The 19,014-nt window shown below is 44.6% G+C and overlaps 1 protein-coding gene and 1 pseudogene across 2 annotated transcripts in view; both read right to left on the reverse strand.

The window, feature by feature from the left end:
• The window catches only part of PHF21B (PHD finger protein 21B), a 139,819-nt gene that overhangs the window by 48,069 nt on the left and 72,736 nt on the right, over window positions 1–19,014 (reverse strand). For both annotated transcript variants that reach the window (XM_077169141.1, XM_077169142.1), the window contains exons 3-5: window positions 9,569–9,661; window positions 7,710–8,060; window positions 5,251–5,391 (exon numbers count right to left, since the gene is read on the reverse strand). In XM_077169141.1, the coding sequence (XP_077025256.1) occupies window positions 5,251–5,391; window positions 7,710–8,060; window positions 9,569–9,661 (585 nt within the window). The remainder of the gene's footprint in view (window positions 1–5,250; window positions 5,392–7,709; window positions 8,061–9,568; window positions 9,662–19,014) is intronic.
• On the reverse strand, window positions 13,512–17,635 carry LOC143689606 (heat shock protein HSP 90-alpha pseudogene; annotated as a pseudogene).

Below are 19,014 nucleotides of genomic sequence, written 5' to 3' on the forward strand. Positions count from 1 at the left end.
TTTCAATCTTGTTAAATTTATTAAGACTTGATTTGTGACTCAGCATATGGTCTATCTTTAAGAATGATCCATGAGTACTTGAGAAAAATGTGTATCCTGCTGTTGTGGGGTGTAATGTTCTATAAATATCTGTTTAAGACTAGTTTCTTTATTGTATTATTCAAATTCTCTGCTTCTTTACTGATCCTCTGTCTAAATGTTCTGTCCACTGATAAGAGTGAGATGTGTCTATTTCTCTTTTCAGTGTTTTCAGTGTTTGCCTCTTGTATTTTGGAGTATGCTGGTTTGGTGCATAAATATTTATGATTGTTATGTCTTCTTGTTGAATTGTTCATTTTATTAACACATATGTCCTTCTTTGTCTCTTTAAATTGTTTTACATTTGAAGTCTAATTTGTTGGATATTAGTATAGGTACTCCTGCTCTTTTCTGATTGTTGTTTGCATAAAATATCTTTTCCCAACATTTCACTTTCAACCTATGCTTATCTTGGGTCTAAAACGTGTCTCCTGTAGACAGCATATAAATGGGTCCTTTTTTTAATCCATTCTGCCAGTCTATGTCTTTTGATTGGGGAGTTTAATCCATTCACATTTAATGTTATTACTTTAAGGGCAGTACTTTCTTCTACTATTTTGTCTTTTGGATTTTCCATGTCATATCTGATATTTCTTCTTTTTACCGTTATTGATAGTCTTCACTTCTATACTCTTCACCACACCTCTTCCTCCTGTCTTTTCCTATCTGTCTCTAGTACTCCCTCCTCTAGTATTTCTTGCAGAGCCAGTCTCTTGGCCACAAATTCCCTTAGTGATTTTTTTGTCCGAAAATGTTTTAATTTCCTCCTCTTTCTTGAAGGACAATTTTGCTGGATATGGAATTCTTGGTCGGCAGTTTTCCTCTTTTAGTACCTTAAATATGTCATACCACTGTCTTCTCACCTCCATGGTTACTGTGAGAAATCTACACATAGTCTTACTGGGCTTCCTTTGTATGTGATGGATTGCTTTTCTCTTGCTGCTTTCAAAATTCTCTCTTTCTCTTTGACATCTGACATTCTGATTAGTAAGTGTCTTGGAGTATGTCTATTTGGATCTATTCTGTTCGGGGTACGCTGCACTTCTTAAATTTGTAATTTAAAGTCTTTCGTAAGAGTTGGGAAATTTTCAGTGATAACTTCCTCCATTAGTTTTTCTCTTCCTTTTCCCTTCTCTTCTCCTCCTGGGACACTCACAACACGTATATTGGTGTGCTTCACACTGTCATTCAATTTCCTGAGTCCCTGCTCATATTTTTCCATTCTTTTCCCTGTATTTTCTTTTGCTTGTTGGATTTCAGATGTCCCATCCTCCAGTTCACTAATCCTATCTTCTACCACTTGGCATCTAATATTGTAGGTTTCCATTGTTTGTTTCATCTCTTCTACTGTGCCTTTCACTCCCATAAGTTCTGTGATTTGTTTTTTTCAGACTTTCAATTTCTTCTTTTTGTTTGTCCCTTGCCTTCTTTATATCCTCCCTCAATTCAATGATTTTATTTTTATTGAGGTTTTCCATGTCTGTTTGAATACTTTGAATTAATTGTTTCAACTCCTGTATCTTATTAGAATTGTTGGTTTGTTCCTTTAACTGGGTCATATCTTCAATGATTCATTATTTTTTGCTGGCATCTAGACATTTAATTTCCTTAATTAATTAATTTTGGAGATTGTTTTCACTTTTTTACCTAGGATTTTCTTGCTGGATGGCTTTGTTGTCCATCTGTTCTTTGGCATTCAATTCAGCTTATTCTAGACCTCTAGCTTGGGTTTTGTTTAACAGATCCAAAGTTTTCAGTTCTCGTTTTCTTGCCCTGCCTGTATGATACCCTTTTTTTCCCCTTAGGAGGGTCTACTTAGATAATATAGGCCTCTGTCAGATTTTCCCAGTCCAGACTGGTCTCCTTTTAGTAGGAAAGAGTCATCTGTGTCATTTTTCCCAAAGGGTGAGACCCAGGAGGTTGAAAGACTTTCCTATAAAGCCTCTAGACTGTGTTTTTCCTATCCTGCCCAGTATGTGTCTTTGTTTGCCTATGCCTCCCACCAGCATAAAGTGATGTGGTTCCTTTAACTTCAGCAAACTCTTCCTGCTGGGGTGTGGTTGAGACAGAGGAGAGGTTGTAGGCTGGCTTTAATCACTTCAGTTTTCCAGTCCCTGGGGTCTGAACTCCTTGAGGGAGGGATTCTACCTGAGCTGGGCACCACCCCTCTCCTGGGGAAGGTACAGCCTCCAGGGAATTACTTCCTTTCACCTGACCAGCCTCTTCGTCTCCCAGACAAGCTTAATTCCACCCTTGCCTGGGACAGTTGGAGCCTGAGAAGCCTTGCAGTTGTATCCAAAGAATAGTCAACCCATAGAAACACAGCCACAAAAAGAAAAAAAAAAATCCTTTTCAGAGCAAGACCCCTGTTCCTCAGGTTTGCCCATCAAGAGCTTAATTTGGTACGTTGTTCTGGGTATCTCCAGGTCCTATGTGTCCCCTCCTTTCCTTCAGGGCCCAGACACTTTCAAGTATTTTGTGCTGTCTGATCAAAAAAAACCTGTTTTTTTTTTCTTTTTTTTCTTTCTTCCTTTTTCTGTCAGCCCAGCCCCATCTATGGCAGGGCAAAAACCAGCACCCTCAGCTTTTACTCAAGGTTCAGCTGAGCTGGGAGCCTATTTTTAGTGTTCAGAATTTGTTAATTAAGTCCACAATTGGAGCTTGGTTGAGCTCAGCCCTTTGCTGTTAGTAAAGTCTCTTTCCTTTCCCCTCTGGGAAGCAGCCTGTTGGGGAGGGGCACTGGCCTCTGCAGCTTGGGGGAATCACAGTTCTGGGTGGGATTGTAGCTGGTTCAGCTTGTCCAGACTGGCGTACGCTGTGTGTCCAGTCACAAATGTGGCCCCAGCAGTTGTTCTGTACTGTTCCTGGCTATTTACTAGTTCCTCAGAGGATGAACTAAATCCCACACCTCACTAAGCTGCCATCTTGATCTGTCTCTCTTGGTGAGTAGCTCTTTTATTGACAGTTTGTGGGTAATAAAGCTCTTATTTTTTGTCTAAAAGTATCTGTATTTTGCACTTGCTCTTGAAGAGCAACTTAACTGTGTATAAAACGCCTTCCCATGGCAGCTGGCACAGATTCCTCTGCAGTCCTTCTGGCTGCTGTTCTGATGGATGTCAGTCACTCCTCTTGGGTAACTGGTTTTTCTTTCTGTGGCCATTGTTACGATTTTCTCTTTCTCTCTGACGCAGATGTCTAGTCTTCAAGTGCTCTTAAACTCTTCATTTACCAGGTTCAAAGGACAGCCGCAAAGCCCATGTATCTGGCAGCACAACTCTTCCCAGCTCTCTTTGTAGAAAAACTTTAATCAAAATTTTTACCCCAGTGCATATGATAATTGCAAGTTCTTTTAAGCCATTACACATATTTACATTAATTATGTAGTTAGATGTAATTACACTAATTGTATAAATGTACAATAATAGGCTAGGATATACTTGGGAGAATAAAGAGAATTTGCCCAGGAAACCTTCCTGAACATTAAGGGTGCAATAAAACCCCACAGGAGAGCAGAAGGGTGCTTAGAAGCCTTGGGCTGTAAGCCAGGTAGGGCCTCACTGTGCACACAGTCGGTGCTCACACATAACCATAAATGGAACTGATGGTCTCTCGAGTCATATTGGACCTGGGGCCACAGGGGTGCTTGGTTCACTTCTTAGCCTTGGCTAGAAGTTGGCTTTATACCTCCTAGGCAGGTTTTTCTTAAGAAGGAAAAAAAAAAAAAACCAATCAAGTCACTCTCCAGCTCAAAAATATTCCATGGTTCCCAAGTGCCTAAGAATAAAGTTCAAATTTCACAGCCTGCATTCCAGGCCTTCAAGGATCAGGCTCCAACATCTGCCTTTGACCCGATGTCTAGTTATCCCCATCAATACAGTCCTCTTCAGTCCAAACAGACCTCCTGGGCACTGAGGACATTCCTGCTTTCAGGTCTGCCCCCATAGTACCCGCCTGCTGACTCCTCATCATATTCCTCTGCGAAGTCCTACCTATTCCTCCAGCCCTTCTAGATGTAAACCAGCTCTCTCCCTCCCCAGTCCCCTATAGAAATTAATTTGGAGTCTTCTGATGGCATTCAACATTTTCTAACCCTACTCAGAGTGCCCTGTGGCCATGCTGGTCTCTGCAGGAGAACGTGGCTTGTAGGATGATGACAGCATCTGCCCCATCTTGGTGTCCCCAGTACTTCAACAGAGCCTGGCAAGGGGCAGACTCTAAGATATGTTTGATAGATGAGCAGAGAAAGGAATGAAGGAATAACTGATGTCCTCTGATGATGAGGACACACTGACAGAATCCTCTGGGAAGGGAGGAACCCAGATGGGCTCTCAGGTCTGTTGGGGGTGGGGCCACCAGGGAAGGCCAGCAGCAGATGTGTGACCCAACTCTTGCATGATGAGTCAGGCCTAGCAGGAGAGGTGAGCAAAAGCCTGGTGGAGGGGTCCCAGGGGAAAGACTCAGACAGGAGGAAGCAGAGTTGAGTATGGCCTGGCAGGGCCAAGGATGGCGGCAGCACCACAAAGAATGACTGTGGGCTGAAGCACAAGCTCATCAGGGACTGCCTGGAGTTAGCTGCTGTCTCTTTTACCTCCACTAGTGCAGGTCAGGGCAGCTAACCACGTGTTAGGAGGTGCAGCAAAACCTATAATACCCCCCCTCTTTAAGGTGGGGAAGAGGTATTATGTGCAATTTCTGAAACGTTCTATTGGCCTCTTCTGGAGAACCCTGCATCCAGGGCCCGCTCTTCCAGGCTTGGATGCTCACAACTGTCTGGTGGGCACAGAGAAAAAGCAAGGAGCCGCTTGAGAGCCAGGCTGCCAGAGGGGAGGGTGGGCAGGGCCCAAGCAGGGTTCCAGCAATGCTGTCTGGCAGCCAATAGTCCACCAGGGTCTCTGACAAGATAACTTTGCATCAATGAGGAAGACTAATGCTCTCCATTTTATGGAGAAGAAAATGAGTGATTTGCTCAAGTCATGCAGCTAAAGGGGGAGGTGCTGGGACTCAAATACCACAGCTGGGCTCTAAAACCTGAGATGCTAACCACGACCTGCTCTGCAGCTAAGCAAATAAATCGAGAGATGCAAAAGTGGGGCCCTATTCTACTTCGGGGACCCCACCAGGTCGCTGTGTCCCTGGGCTTGTGAGGGCCCTGCCCACCCGCGGCCAACCTACCTCAGGGTTCTCCTGGCCCAGCGCCCTGTCTTCCCTCTTCTTTCTGGTGGCCTGTGCTCCCTGAGATGGCGCCTCTGTGGACGGCTGCGGCTCCGCCGTGCTCTCGGGCTGCGTCTGAACTTGAGGCTGAATGATAATGACCTGGGAAATAGTAGAGGGGTGAGAGGGCCAAAGGAGTGAGAACGGACTGTGGGGTGAAGAGTGAGGAGCATGGGAGGCACCAGCTGCCGGGTCCACAGGGGCCCTGGTCCGGCACCTGTTCCTGCTCCCCTCACAGCCCTTCCCACAGAGACAAGGGGTGGGTGTGGGGAAGTTGGGTGAGATGGCACTGGCCTGGTTTAGGAACCAGAGCAGCCTACTGGTCTCACCCTGCCCCACTCCCATCCAGCTGTGCATCCCCAGGGCACTGACTTGGGCTCTCTGAGCCTCACATCCTCAATCAGTAAAACCTGTACAATACCCACCTCCAGGGAAGCTGTGAGGACTCCTGCAGTAAGGGCTCAAGAGGAACTGGTCTCCATGCCCAACTCCATGCACGTTAACTGAAGCAGAAGATATCCGACTGCTCCTTTTTAAGGCCTTCAAGTTAGGAAGCAGGGGGGCAGAACCCGAGGGGTCTGTCTCTGTCTGTCATATGGCACCTAAGGCCCTGAGGGCACTGCCCCTGGCCTCCTGGGCCTCTGTTTCTGTCACTCTTCTCTGAGGGCCCTGCCAAACCCTGGGGCAGGGGGAAAAGAGTGGGGGGGAGCTCCAGAACCCACCCAGTTTCACCTAAGTGGCCCCATTTTAGCCAACCCTCATAGGGTTCAAGTATAATGTGGTTTGATAAAAGAGTCTGAGATTAAAAACCAAGTGTGAGATCAACTTACTCAGCCCAGCCTGTTTCTGGGCAGGCCTCCCCTCTGTCTGGGGCTTCATGACATTAAATTATTTATTTGGAAAGGGAATGGGAAAGAACGTTATCATTCCTGGATCAGTCAGCAGGGTCTAGCCCAGGCCAGGGATTACCTGAACTTGTATTTCTATTTTGAAGAGTACAAGGTGGCTGGCTGCCTTATGAATTTGAGGCTCTTGAGCATAAACAGAAAAATACATTCCATTTTTCTGCTTGCAAAAGGGAAAACTCTTCGCTCTTTATTGCATCAGATTTTTAAAACCTAGTTTTCCCTGGCTGGAAAATAAAAGCATCCCTTTTTATATTCATGGAAAGAAAACATTAAGTTCTCTAATAGAGAAAGTGGAGAGCCTATCCTCAAACAAGATACACCTAAGGAGATAAAATCCCTAAAAAATATACAGGGAAAACATCCAAGCTTAATGATAATCAAAGGAATTCAATTTATAGTAATAAGCAGCTTGGCTTCACCAATGAGCAAAAATTACTTAAAATGTCAACAACGAATGCTGGTGTGGTTGGAGTGAAATAGGTACTTTCTTGACAAGCCCTATGAAGTACCCGTGTTAACTCAGGCACTGTCCTGGGCCCCCATTCTTCGCTGCTACTTAGGGTTGAACCACGGACCACAATGATACTTTAATTTTAGGCTCTCAGGAGCCCTCAGTAAGCCGCTGGTGGGTGGGAGGGCTTGAAAGCACAGGACTCCCAGGGAGATATTTTATGTGATAATATAATGCTGTATGAAAGTCAAGTGCAGGGGTGCGAGTATCATTCAGTGGTACAATTCTCACCTGCCATGCAGGAGACCCACTTTCAATTTCCAGTCCATGCAGTTTCCAAAAGCAAACAAACAGAAATTCAACAAATGGTGCTGCAATAATGGGATACTTACGTAGAAAAATAATGAAATGTGACCTCACCACACAGCATATTAAAAAAAAAAGTCAAGCGCAAATATTCAGGCGGGAGACAGAAAGGATACAGGCCAGAAGCAAGCAAGGGGTGGCCAGTGGACCTTGAACTGGGAGAGGAGGGAAAGAGGCCAAACTGAGGAAATGGCATCTACTCCATGGCCTCATCCAGTTGTAATCACCAAGGAGCTCAGGGGGCAACAGGGAGGGGATATTAAGCTTAGTTTTGAATCTTGGCAGAGAATCACAGATTTCCCATTCAAGCATCTGGGGTCCAAGAATGCCTTAGATAACCTGATTCCACCAGCAGAGACCCAAGGTCTTAGGCAGGCTTATGTCCATTCACTCAGCCACACGTTTTATTAGTTAATTAGTTATTTCAATGAATGAAGTAATTCATTCATTCATTTGACCAGTCTTTGGTTTTCCACTCTAGTTAATTAACTCAGCCTCATATTCTTTCAACCACATGGTCATTCATTCATTCACACACAGATTTATTCGTTTCATCATTCATTTGTGCTCTTTCCTTCAGGGAGTTGCTCTCTTCCCATTCAGGTACTCACGGCTCAACTACCTGCCATTGCTTGGCCACAGACTTGCTTGGCTCACTGCGCCTTGGTGGTCACCGTGGCCAGGAGGGCACCCACCTTGTTGTCGGCACTGATGAGGAGGGGCTGGACTCTGAGGCTGTCGCTGACCATGGACACGGCGGTGTTGGGGGCGATGGCGGTGGCATTGCTGGGGGAGGTGGAGATGATGGCATAGGCCACCCCAGCACTGCTCAGAGGAGAGGTGAGGGAGGCTGGCTCGGCGAGGGCCTGGGGCTGGCTGCCGGGCGCTGGCACATGGCTGACGGTGTTGTTGGCGGTTGGAAGGGCTGGGCTGGGGTTCTTGATACTGACCACAGTGGCCTTCTGGAATGTCGGGGGCTGCTTGAGTGGCCGGTCCCGGCCCGGGGTGACGGGGAGGCTATCAGGAATCAGAGTCTTTGGCCTAACCTGAGGAGGAAGGGACAGATGCTGGGTAAGACAGACAGACACGCACAGCAGGATGAAGCCTTGGCAGGCGCAGCGGAGGGCAGCCCTGTGTAGAGCTGGCCCTCCGGGAGGCCACAGGACTCATCCACAGTCACACAACCAACATGATCTTGGCTCTCTAACCTCCCAGTAACCCCTACACACCACTTCCCTGACCCAGGCTGCAATGACTGGCCACCCAGGGTCAGGCTGCGATGACTGGCCAACGCTGTGGTCCCCAGACTCTTTCCCAGCTCAATTCAGATGACCAGGCAAAGGACAGAGGGAAGAACAGGGGAGGGCTGCACTGAGAGAGTCAAAGGGAGAGCCCGTGCAGCTGGATTCAAGGGGTCTGGGTCCTCATCAGTCCTTCCCCTGGAGTCCAAACTCCTTACAGGCAGCGAAGGCTGCCTTGTGAAGAGAAGGTCCGGATAACAGCCCCACACCGTCCCCAAGCTGGCTGCACTCAGGCCCAGCCCTGCGGCCCCAGGACACCCGAGTAGAGGGCAGACCCAGGCAGGTCCGGCACACACTGCAGGAGCTCAACAAAGCCGTGTCAGCTGTGGGGTGAGCACTGCTGCAAACGTGTCAGCAGGCTGAGCCAACACTCACACACGTGGACGGGCACCTCGGCGGCCCCTTTGCCGAGGAGGAAACCTAAACCCAGAAAGAGGTCAAGCAGCTTGTCCGACACGTCCAGCCCAGAAACGGGGGCTCCTGGGTCACAACCAGCACCTGCGCTACATCGTGAATGAAGTACCTCGTCCAGAGTTTCCCGCTCTCTCGACCACAACCATAATTAAACATGTACAATACGGCAAGGTTTATACCCACGTCGATAACGAATTGAAGGTGGTTTCACAAGCCTTGTTCTTAGAAAATGTACGTGGGTGTGTACATCCGAGGAGCATGATGCACACTGCCTCTCTAAAACGTTTAGAAAGTAGATGCAGACACAGATGGAGAGAGAAAATGATATAGTACATGGAACAAAATGTTAAAATTAATAGATCTGGATATGGGGGGGTGGAGCATCCTAGACTTCATATTAATTTGGCAACTCTCCTATAAATCTGAAATTATTTCAAAATCAAAAGTTTAAAGAAAAAAATGTATGTATACATTAGGTCGTGATTCAGGACAGAGACACTATTCAAAAAGCCATGCTTATGATGCATCTTCATGGTTTCTAGACTATTCCACTGTAGCCTAGACTATTTCATTAAAAAAAAAAAATCTGGTCCTGACTCCTAAATTGATGTCACAATCGCTCACTACTGAGAAAAAAGATGTGATCCAACCGCTCCTTGTAAGGACCCGAGGGAGAGGTTGGAGGGAGGGTGCCAGACGAGGGTGGGGCAGGGGCTGAGGGGTGGAGCAAGGGGTGGGGCCTGGATGAGGGGTGGGGAATGGGGCAGGGTGAGGGCCAGGGGGCAGTGAATGGGGCGGGGCCAGGACACGGTGGGAGCAGGCCCCCACGGGCTGCTTACCTGAGGTAGCACTGTTGCTCCCTGCCCGGCCAACCTCTGCAAGGAGCTGACCTGAGGACCTGTGGCAGGGACTGCAGTGATGGCTCCCAAGGCCTGCAAGACACAGAGGGCGGTGCTGGGACCCTGCTGCACCCCAGGCAGGCGATGGGGGAGAGGGCAAACTCCCAGCTTGTTTCTCGTTATAACTTTTTGTTTTCATCACAAAAGTAACACATTCACAGAACACATTTCAGAAAAGAGAAGATGAAAACAAAAAAACATCCAGGCAGCCCCAGAAATCAGAAATCAGTCGTCCTTCGTCACGTCTTAGCTTCCATTTCGAAGGGCAGGGATGGTTTTAAAGCAACTATGCAGAGACTTCTGAATGCCGTTTTCCTATTTTTTTCTTCACGTTACAGGTGGCATTTCCTATGCTGAGACACTCTGCATCATCACTGTTAATGGCTGCATCCATTCCCCAGCTGTAACCACGTTTCCTCAACCGGTACCCTCTTCTTAGACATCGGGATTTTATCCCTGACCTTTCCCAATTAATAAGCAGTGCTGTAATAAACATCTCTGGGGATAAAGCCATTTCCACATCACCAAGTATCTCCTTAGAAGAATGTAAGAAGAGGGATGAGTGAGTCAAACCGTAGGAATACTTTTCTGGCCCTTGATGCATATCCCCACCCCTCCCCTCAGGTGGTCTGTGCACCCCCTGATCACCTCTGAACCCACCTGCAGTGCTTTCCACGCATCTTGGGATGGCGAAACCACCAATAGAGTGGACATCTGGGGTGGGGTGCCCTCCCAGAAGCTCCAGGCCCACGTGAATGGGGAAACCAGGCTTTGGGGTGCCCGCCTGCCCAAAGGTACCTTCTGTGGAAACCACCGACAGCCCCGGCTGCAGAGGCAGCTCTAGACGGCCATGGCTGTGCCCCACGGCCCAAAGGTGCCCCTGCCCCAGCCAGCTGGGCCTCGGTGCCGGCCACAGCTACCGTCTCTTGACAGGCATGGGACAGGAAGAGTGAGCAGTGCCTGCTGACACGGATGCAAGTAGCTCAGCTGGAGGGAGGGCGAATGAATGGGTGTGAGGAGAAAAGCTGAGAGCATGTAACAGGGTACAGGGTCTGTGAGCAGAGGTGGGAAGGTCGCCTAGAGACTCACCCCCAGCTGGCTCCGGATGTCATGCCCTTGAGTTCTGGGAGACTTGCTTGCAGCCTCACCACCCCCACCCCCTCAGCCCCCTTTTCCTCCCGAGAGAGCATCTCTGCCCCTACTTCTTTCAGAGCCTTCCCAACAATGGCAGTTTCTCCCTTGTCCAGAGGCAACCTAAAGGACAGCCCATCAGGCAGCTTCCAGAGTTGGCTTGGTGGGTGCCAGCCTGGTGGTTCTCCCCTTCTCAGACCACCAATGGCTCCCCACTGCCCACAGAGGAGCCTGACTGCCTTGGCGTGGCCCCTGGTGACCTCATGCACTGACCTCGACATACCTCTTTGGCAACATCCACCCAGGCCACCCCCACCACCAACCCCTGCATTTGCACCATCTCTGTTTTCACACCTGCATGCTTTTGCCTTCTCTGGTCCCTCAGTCCGAACTGTCCACCGCCTTCTCAGCCTCCTTAGCTCCTGACTCCACGGGCACCAGAACCCTGAGCCCAGCTCTCCATTCAACACTGATCCCGACCCTGCACTGGCAGCACCTGGGCATGAGTGTCCCTGCCCTTGCCCCTTCCCAGCCCCAGACAAGAGCTCCAGAAGCCGAGCCTTCTCTGCATCCCAAGGGCCAGCCAGGGCCATGCACAGAGGACCCAGCAGGATGTGTGTGACAAGCAGCTGCGCAAACACAGGACCTCCCTAGCAGCTCTCCCAGCTCACCATGGCCTTTCAGTAAGGCTGTGGATCCTGTGTGCTAGAACTCACACTTCCTTCCCTACTTACCCCACATGATGCTACAGCAGGCCTGGGAGGAGCAAGGCAAGGCAGGGCCATGAGTCTCTTTTCCCACCTGCCGTGATACTCATTTTTCAAAGAGCATTTACTAAGCATCGCCATGCCAGGCCCATGTCATGTACCTGGCAAGTGGGGGGGGGGGGGGAGAAGAGTGCTGGGCAGCCCCTCAGCTCAGCCACCAGCTCAGCCCCACCACCCTCAGCCCCTCGCTTGCCCTTCAACCTTTCTACAGTCACGATTATCTTCATTCTTAGCAGAGGAACCTGAGACTTAGAGAGGTTAACTGACTTCTCTAGAAGCCGCCCTGTTAGGAGCTGGTAAGAATAGGGCTTCAGCCCAGACCCAGCTGCAAGGTCAACGTTCCTGTCAAAGATGAGCCTGAATCCTGAAGGCTCTTGCAGGGGCAGACCTACACCACTGGTTAAGTGCAGAGCAGGGAGGGGGCATCCAGAGGCCTACCAGCAAAGGGGCACACAGAGCATTTACCAAGATAGACTATATCCTGTACCCCCACCCCCACCCCAAAGTCTCAACAAATACGAAAGCACTCAAGTCACACAAAGTCTGTCTACTACTGACCTCAATCAAATTAAATTACAAATTATCAGCAGAAAGTTATCTGGAAAATCCCCAAATATTTGGAAACTAAATAACACATTTCTAAATAACCCATGGATCAGAGAAGAAATCAAAAAGAAAATTAAGAAGTACTCTGAATTGGATGCAAGTGTGATATATCAAATACCTGTGGGATGTAGTTAAACCCATAGTTAGAGGGAAATTTAAAACATTCTTATACTAGTAAAGAAGAAAGGGTTCAAATCAATGACTTCTGTGTCCACTTTAACTAGAAACTATATATAAAAAAAAAAAGAAAATAAAACCCAGAATAAGCAGAAGAAAAGAAACAATAAAAATCAGAGTGGAACCAATGAAGCAGGAAATAGAAAAATGATAGAGAAAAAGAAATGAAACCCAAGGGTGGGTCCTGGAGAAGGTAAAAAATAAAATACAAGAATAGGGAAAAAAGGAGGGAGGCACCAATTACCAATGAGAAAGGCAACGTCCATACAGATTTTACAAATATTAAAAGCATAGTCAGGGAATCTTATAAATAACTCTGTGCCACCAAACTTGACAATTTAGATAAAATGGACACATCCATTGAAAAACATAAACTCCCAAAATTTTTAACCTGGATAGTCCTATATGTATTAAAATGATTGATTTGTATTTACAAACCTTCAAACAGACCACTGACTCATGAATGGATAAACGAAATGTAGTACAGCCATACAACGGAATACTATTCAGCTACAAGAAAGAAGATACATGCTACAATGTGGAGAAATCTTGAAAACACTGTGCTAAGCGAAAGAAGCCATACAAAAGAGGTCACATATTGTAAGATTCCATTTATATGAAATGTCCAAAATAGGCAAATCATCCAAACAGGCAGAAAGTAGATTCCTGCTTCCAGGAACTAAAGGAAGAGGAATGGGGAGTGACTGCTGATAGGTATAGGGTTGTCGGGGTTTTTTTTTTTGGGGGGGGGGGGTGGTGGTGGTGGTGGTGATGAAAATATTCTGGAATTAGACAGGGGTAATGGTTGCACAACTTTGTGATATAGTGAAACCCACCGAATTGTATACTTTAAAATAGTGAAATTTATGGTATGTGGATTAAATCTCTTTTTTCGTACAACTTTTCTTGTAATTCACCAGTATGTGTTATCACCTTTTTAAGAAGAACAAGATTTGGGCACTAAATTTCCACTCATAGGCCTGGATGAGTCTTTCCTCTGCTTTACAACAGCATAGACAGTCTTAGAATTGTGCTATTCTAAACCATATTTTTCTTTGGAAAACAAGCTCTATGGATATTTGCTCCCATTGAGTTGGTTTAACATGCTAATTTCTAGAGGCCTAGTGCATGCAGAGTTGTTAACTATAGGAGATGCAAGGGTTAAAAAGTAGATTCTCAAAGACAAAACTCAAATCATTAAAGACTTGTTTTAAACATCAAGGTACACGCCTCAAAACACACACACTTCACTGACAGAGAAGTGGTTCACTAAGGAATCTGCTTGCTAGCTAAACACTGAGACCACAAAGCTAACATGAGGTTACATACGTCTTACAACAAGTTACCTCAACCAGTTAAAATAAGCCGACATGAAACGAGCAAAGAACTACTAACTCTGCTTTAGTGCCTCAAGTATCACAGTATCACATTTTGAAGTAGAAAGAAATCTAATCTTCCCCTTAAGTAGTTGTCATGCCATACAGATTTTTATAATGTTAACAGAAATAAACAAAAAGTAATCCTTGAAAATATATTATGATTGGAAATGACGAGCAACTACTGGACACATGCATGCATATTCTGCAAGCAGAGCTCAGTCCACTTCCTCCATGTGTGAGGTATCATTATCTCCCACAAGAGATGGCATTTCTTCAATTATAGCAGCACTGCTATCATCAGCAGTAGAGTTGTCTTCATCAATTCCCAGGCCAAGTCTGATCATCCTGCAGATCCTGTTCGTATGTGTCTGGGGGTCTTCCAGACTGAAGCCAGAAGACAGGAGTGCAGTTTCACAAAATAAGATGATCAGATCCTTCAGACTTATCATTCTTGTCAGCTTCTGCCTTCTGCCTTAAGGTTTCAATAATGGAATGGTCAGGGATTTGATCTCCAGGTGTTTCCTTGCTACCATGCAACCCATCACTGAGCCTTCATGATTATTTCCATAACTGCTGTCCAGTCGTATGTGCTTGTGACAATGCAACATGAGACATGACCAATCGGCTTGAGACTATCACCTTTTTGACTCTTTTCTTCAAGATGTCTTTCATGATTTTGCTGAGGTTTTCAAACTTTGTTTTTTTCTCTTCCTATCTCGTTTTCTCTTTTTCATCTTCTGCAAGTTCCAGACCTTCTTTGTGACAGACACTGAAGTCTTCTCCTCAAATTCCTCCAGCTGTTGGACACAGTACTTGTTGACAGGCTCGATCATATAGATTATTTCTAGACCATGCTTCTGGAGACATTCCACAAAGGCAGAGCTGGCAAACTGGTCCATGGTTTCATCAGGGATGTAGCAGGTATGTTTTTGGTTTTCCTTCATTCTGGTGCAGTAGTCCTTGAAAGAAACCATCTCATCAATAGAATCAGATCTGTAATATCTTAACAGCTCTGAAAGTGTCCTCTGGTTAGAGTCTTCATGGATTCCAAGCTTAATATTTTTAGAGAAATGCTCATTCAACTTTTTGTAGTTCTTTTCTCCTGCCAGTTCAGTGGAGAGCTGTAAGCACTTTTTGACCAAATTATTTCTGATAACTTAAAAAATTTCACTTTTTTGCAACATTCCATGGGAAATATTTAGAGGGAGATCCTCCGAGTCTACCATGCCTCTAAGGACATTCAGATACTTAGGGATCAGCGCCTCAGTTACTCACAATAAAAACCCTGTGTACATACAATTTAATGCTGTTCTTTTTCTTTCTGGTTTCAAACAGGTCAAAGGGAGCATGTCTTGGGACAAAGAGAAGGGCTCTGAATTTCAACTGTTCTTCAAATGAAAAATGTTTCACTGCCAAGTGGTCTTCCCAATTGTTGGTCAAGCTCTTAAAGAATTCTCCATATTCTTCATTAGTAAAGAATTCTCTATATTCTTCATGAGTAATATTGCCAGGACTCCAATCAAGTTCTTCTTGATTTGTGTACTTTTCCTTGAACTACTTCTTTTATTGTATAATATAACATATATACATAGAAAGAAAGAAAAAAGCAATAGTTTTCAAAGCACTCTTCAACAAGTAGTTACAGGACAGATACCACAGTTTGTTGTGGGCCACTATACCATCCTCTCAGATTATTCCTTCTAGCTGCTCCAGAACAGTGGAGGCTAGAAGGAATAAATATTTCAAAGCACAGCACGACAGTTAGTTGTAGAACAGATTTCAGAGTTTGGTATGGGTTACAAATCCATCATTTTAGGTTTTTACTTGTAGCTGCTCTAAGATACTGGGGACTAAAAGAAATACCAATTTAATAATTCAGCAATCATATTCCGTTTGTTAGACCCTACCTTCTCTGTATAATTCCACCGTCACCTTTAATCTTTCTATCCCGCTCTTTAGGGGTATTTGGTCTACGCCCATTCTAGCTTTTTCATGTTGGAAGGGGCTGATGTTCTGGAGAGACTAGACCCTCCTTGATCTACTTTTTCCTTTTGTTTTTGTTTTTTGTCACCAACCTTCTTTTCTTCTTCTTTATCATAACCAACATCCTCTATTTCAATTTTATCATCAAACACCTTTTCTTCCTCTGTATCTTCCTTTTGTTCAGCCTTGCCATCACTTACTTCTTTATCAAGTTATTTCTCCACAAAGAGAGTAACTGGATAGCCAACAAGCTGAGAATGTTTCTTCATGATCACCTTTATTCCTCTTCCCTCCAAGTTTGGTCTTCTTTCAGACGCAGAATAATCTTTGCTCCATGACCCATGGGTTCGCCTGTGTTGATGCTAACCCTGAAGAAGCCTCTGCCGACAACCCCTAGGCATGCTGCTTATCGTCATTGTTCTTGGTGACCACTGGCACCTTCTTGGCCACCAACTAAGCAAAGCAAAAGCTGACACCAAACTGGCCAATCATCGGGATGTTGACGCCTGCCTGCAGCACATGGATGGCCTTGCTGCCCAACTTGGCAATGGTGCCCAGGTGGTTGACTGGGTCGACCTTGGTCATCCCGAGGCCGGTATCCACAATAGTGAACATCAGTCTTGCTTGCTGGGGATGAGACTGATGCACAGCTCCTCTCAGAGTCCAACTTGCTGGGGTTGGTCAAGCTCTCATATTGGATTTTGCCCAGAGTGTCCCACAAGTTTGAAATGAGCCCCCTCAGAAAGATTTCTGTTCGAGTAGAAAGCATTGATGATCAAGGACATCAGCTGGGCGTCTCCACCTCCTCCCCTTCATGGGCTGGTCCTAGATCTAGGTCTCCTTTGGCATTTTGGAGAAAGGACTGCACAAGTTCTGTGGAGCAGCGACACCAGGACACAAAAGCAACTCGGATTAAATCTCAATAAAAAATAACTAAAAAAAGAGAAACAATCACATACACACACACTATAGACCCAGAATTCTACCAAGCACTTAAAGAAATAATAATACCAATTCTATACAAACTTTTCCAGAAAAGTACAAAGGATGGAACACTTCCCAACTTATCCTATGCGGCCAGCAGTATTTTGATACCAAAAAAAGATACAGACAATACAAGAAAAAAATTACAGACCAATGACCAATAACCTTAATGAACTCAGATGAAAAAATCTTTAACAAAATATTAGCAGACCAATTCTTAGAATAACAAAAAGGACAATATAATACATACAAGTTGGATTTATCCTAGAAATGTAATAAGGCTGGGTCACCATTTGGAAAGCAGTCAGTGTAATTTATTGTAACAACAGACTAGAGAAGAAAAACCACATGGTTTTCTTCATAGAGGTAGAAAAAGCATTGGGCAAAATTCAATGAATAATGAATGTTCACGGTAAAAAACATTCAGCAAACTAGGATAGGAAAGCAACTTCCTTAACTTGATAAGCAGAGGCACCAAAAATCTTAATGATGAAAGACTGAAGGTTCCCCCTAAGATGAGGAACAAGGCCTGGATGATACCACCTTGTATTCATCATTGTATTAGTTGAGTGCAACAAACAACAAACAAGAAAAAATTTTTAAAAAGCCCTCCAGATTGGAAAGGAAGAAGGAACACTGTCTTTGCAGACATCATTACTGTCTCTGAAGAAAATCTTATAGAATCTACAAAACAGTGACTAGAACTAAGTTTAGCAAAGTTGCAGGATATAAGAACGAAATGCAGAAATCAATTGTATTTCTATATACTAGCCACCAACATTTCAGAAATGGAAACATTTTTTTCATGCCATTTGTAATAGCATCAAGAAATAAATAATCAGGGATAAATCTGACAGTAGATATGTAAGACCTGTTTATGGAAAATTTCTAAACACTGCTAGAATTTTAAAAGACCTAAATAAAGAGAGAAATATAACACATTCATGGATCAGAAGACATCGACTCTGACCTCTGCCCATAGTGATCTAAAGACCAAATATAACTTCAATCAAAATCTCAAAATCTCAGTGGGCTTTTTTTTTTATTTGGTGGAAACTGACTGGATGATTCTACAATTCCAAGGGCAATACAAAGGACCTAGAATATCTAAAACAACTCTGTAACAAACAACAATATAAAAGTAAGGACTTACACTATCTGACTTCAAGACTATTATAAAACTAAATCAAAGCAGCGTGGTATTGGCATCAAGATACACAAACAGTTCAATGGAACAGAAAAGAGAGTCCAAAAATAGATTTACACATATATGGCTAATATGATATGGTTAACTGATTTTCAGCAAAGGATATGATTTCTATGAATTCTATAGAGTTAGAATAGTATTTTCACAAATGGTGGAAGTGGACACCCATATACAAAAAAAGAACTTCAATCCATACTTCATACCATATTTTTAAAACATTAACTTAAATGGATCATACCCCTAAATGAAAAGTATAAAGCCATATAACTTCTAGAAGAAAACACTGGAGAAAACCTTTGGGACTGTTGGCTTAGGTAAAGACTTCTTAGATACACCATCAAAAGCATAATTCATATAAGAACAAATTACTAAACTGGATTTCAACAAATTAAGAACTTCTACAGTTGGAAAGGCAGTGGTAAAAGAATGAAAAAGCAAGCCAGAGACTGGAAAAAGCACCTGCAAATCACGTATGTAATGAAAGATTTTTATCTTGAATATATAAAAGAACTCTCAAAACTCAACAGTAAAACAAACAACCCAATTAAAATATGAGCAAAAGATTTGAACAGATTCTTCATTACAGAAGATGTACAGATGGTAAATAAACTTACAAAAAGATACTAAACACTGTTAGTTATTAGGGAAATGCAAATTAAACCTACAATGAGCTATGACTATACACCTGCCCAAATCAAGTGTTGGTGAAGATGCAGGGTGATTGGTGGGGATGCAAAATGGTCCACCCACTTTGGAAAATGGCTTAGCAGGTTCTTACCAAGTTAAACCCACTTTTACCATATGATCCAGCCATCCTACTCCTGGACACTACCCATGAGACGTGAGATTTGAACACGAATGCTCAGAGCCGCTTCATTTGTAACAGTGCAAAACAGGAAACAACCCAGATATCCAGCAGCAAGTGCCCCATAAACCAACTGTGGGGTGGCCATCCAATGGAATATTACTCAACAGTTAAAAGGAATGCACTGTTATTACACAACACAACACGAATGAATCTCCAAGTAACTTTGCTGAGTCTAAGAAGGTAGACGATAAAAAAGCACTATGTTGTAGGGTGTCAATTTACATAAAATTCTGAAAAAATGCAAACTAATCTAGTGAGGTTGCCTGGAGATGAGGTGTGGGGAA

This window comes from Tamandua tetradactyla, chromosome 7 (genome assembly GCF_023851605.1).
Source record: "Tamandua tetradactyla isolate mTamTet1 chromosome 7, mTamTet1.pri, whole genome shotgun sequence".
Taxonomy (NCBI): domain Eukaryota; kingdom Metazoa; phylum Chordata; class Mammalia; order Pilosa; family Myrmecophagidae; genus Tamandua; species Tamandua tetradactyla.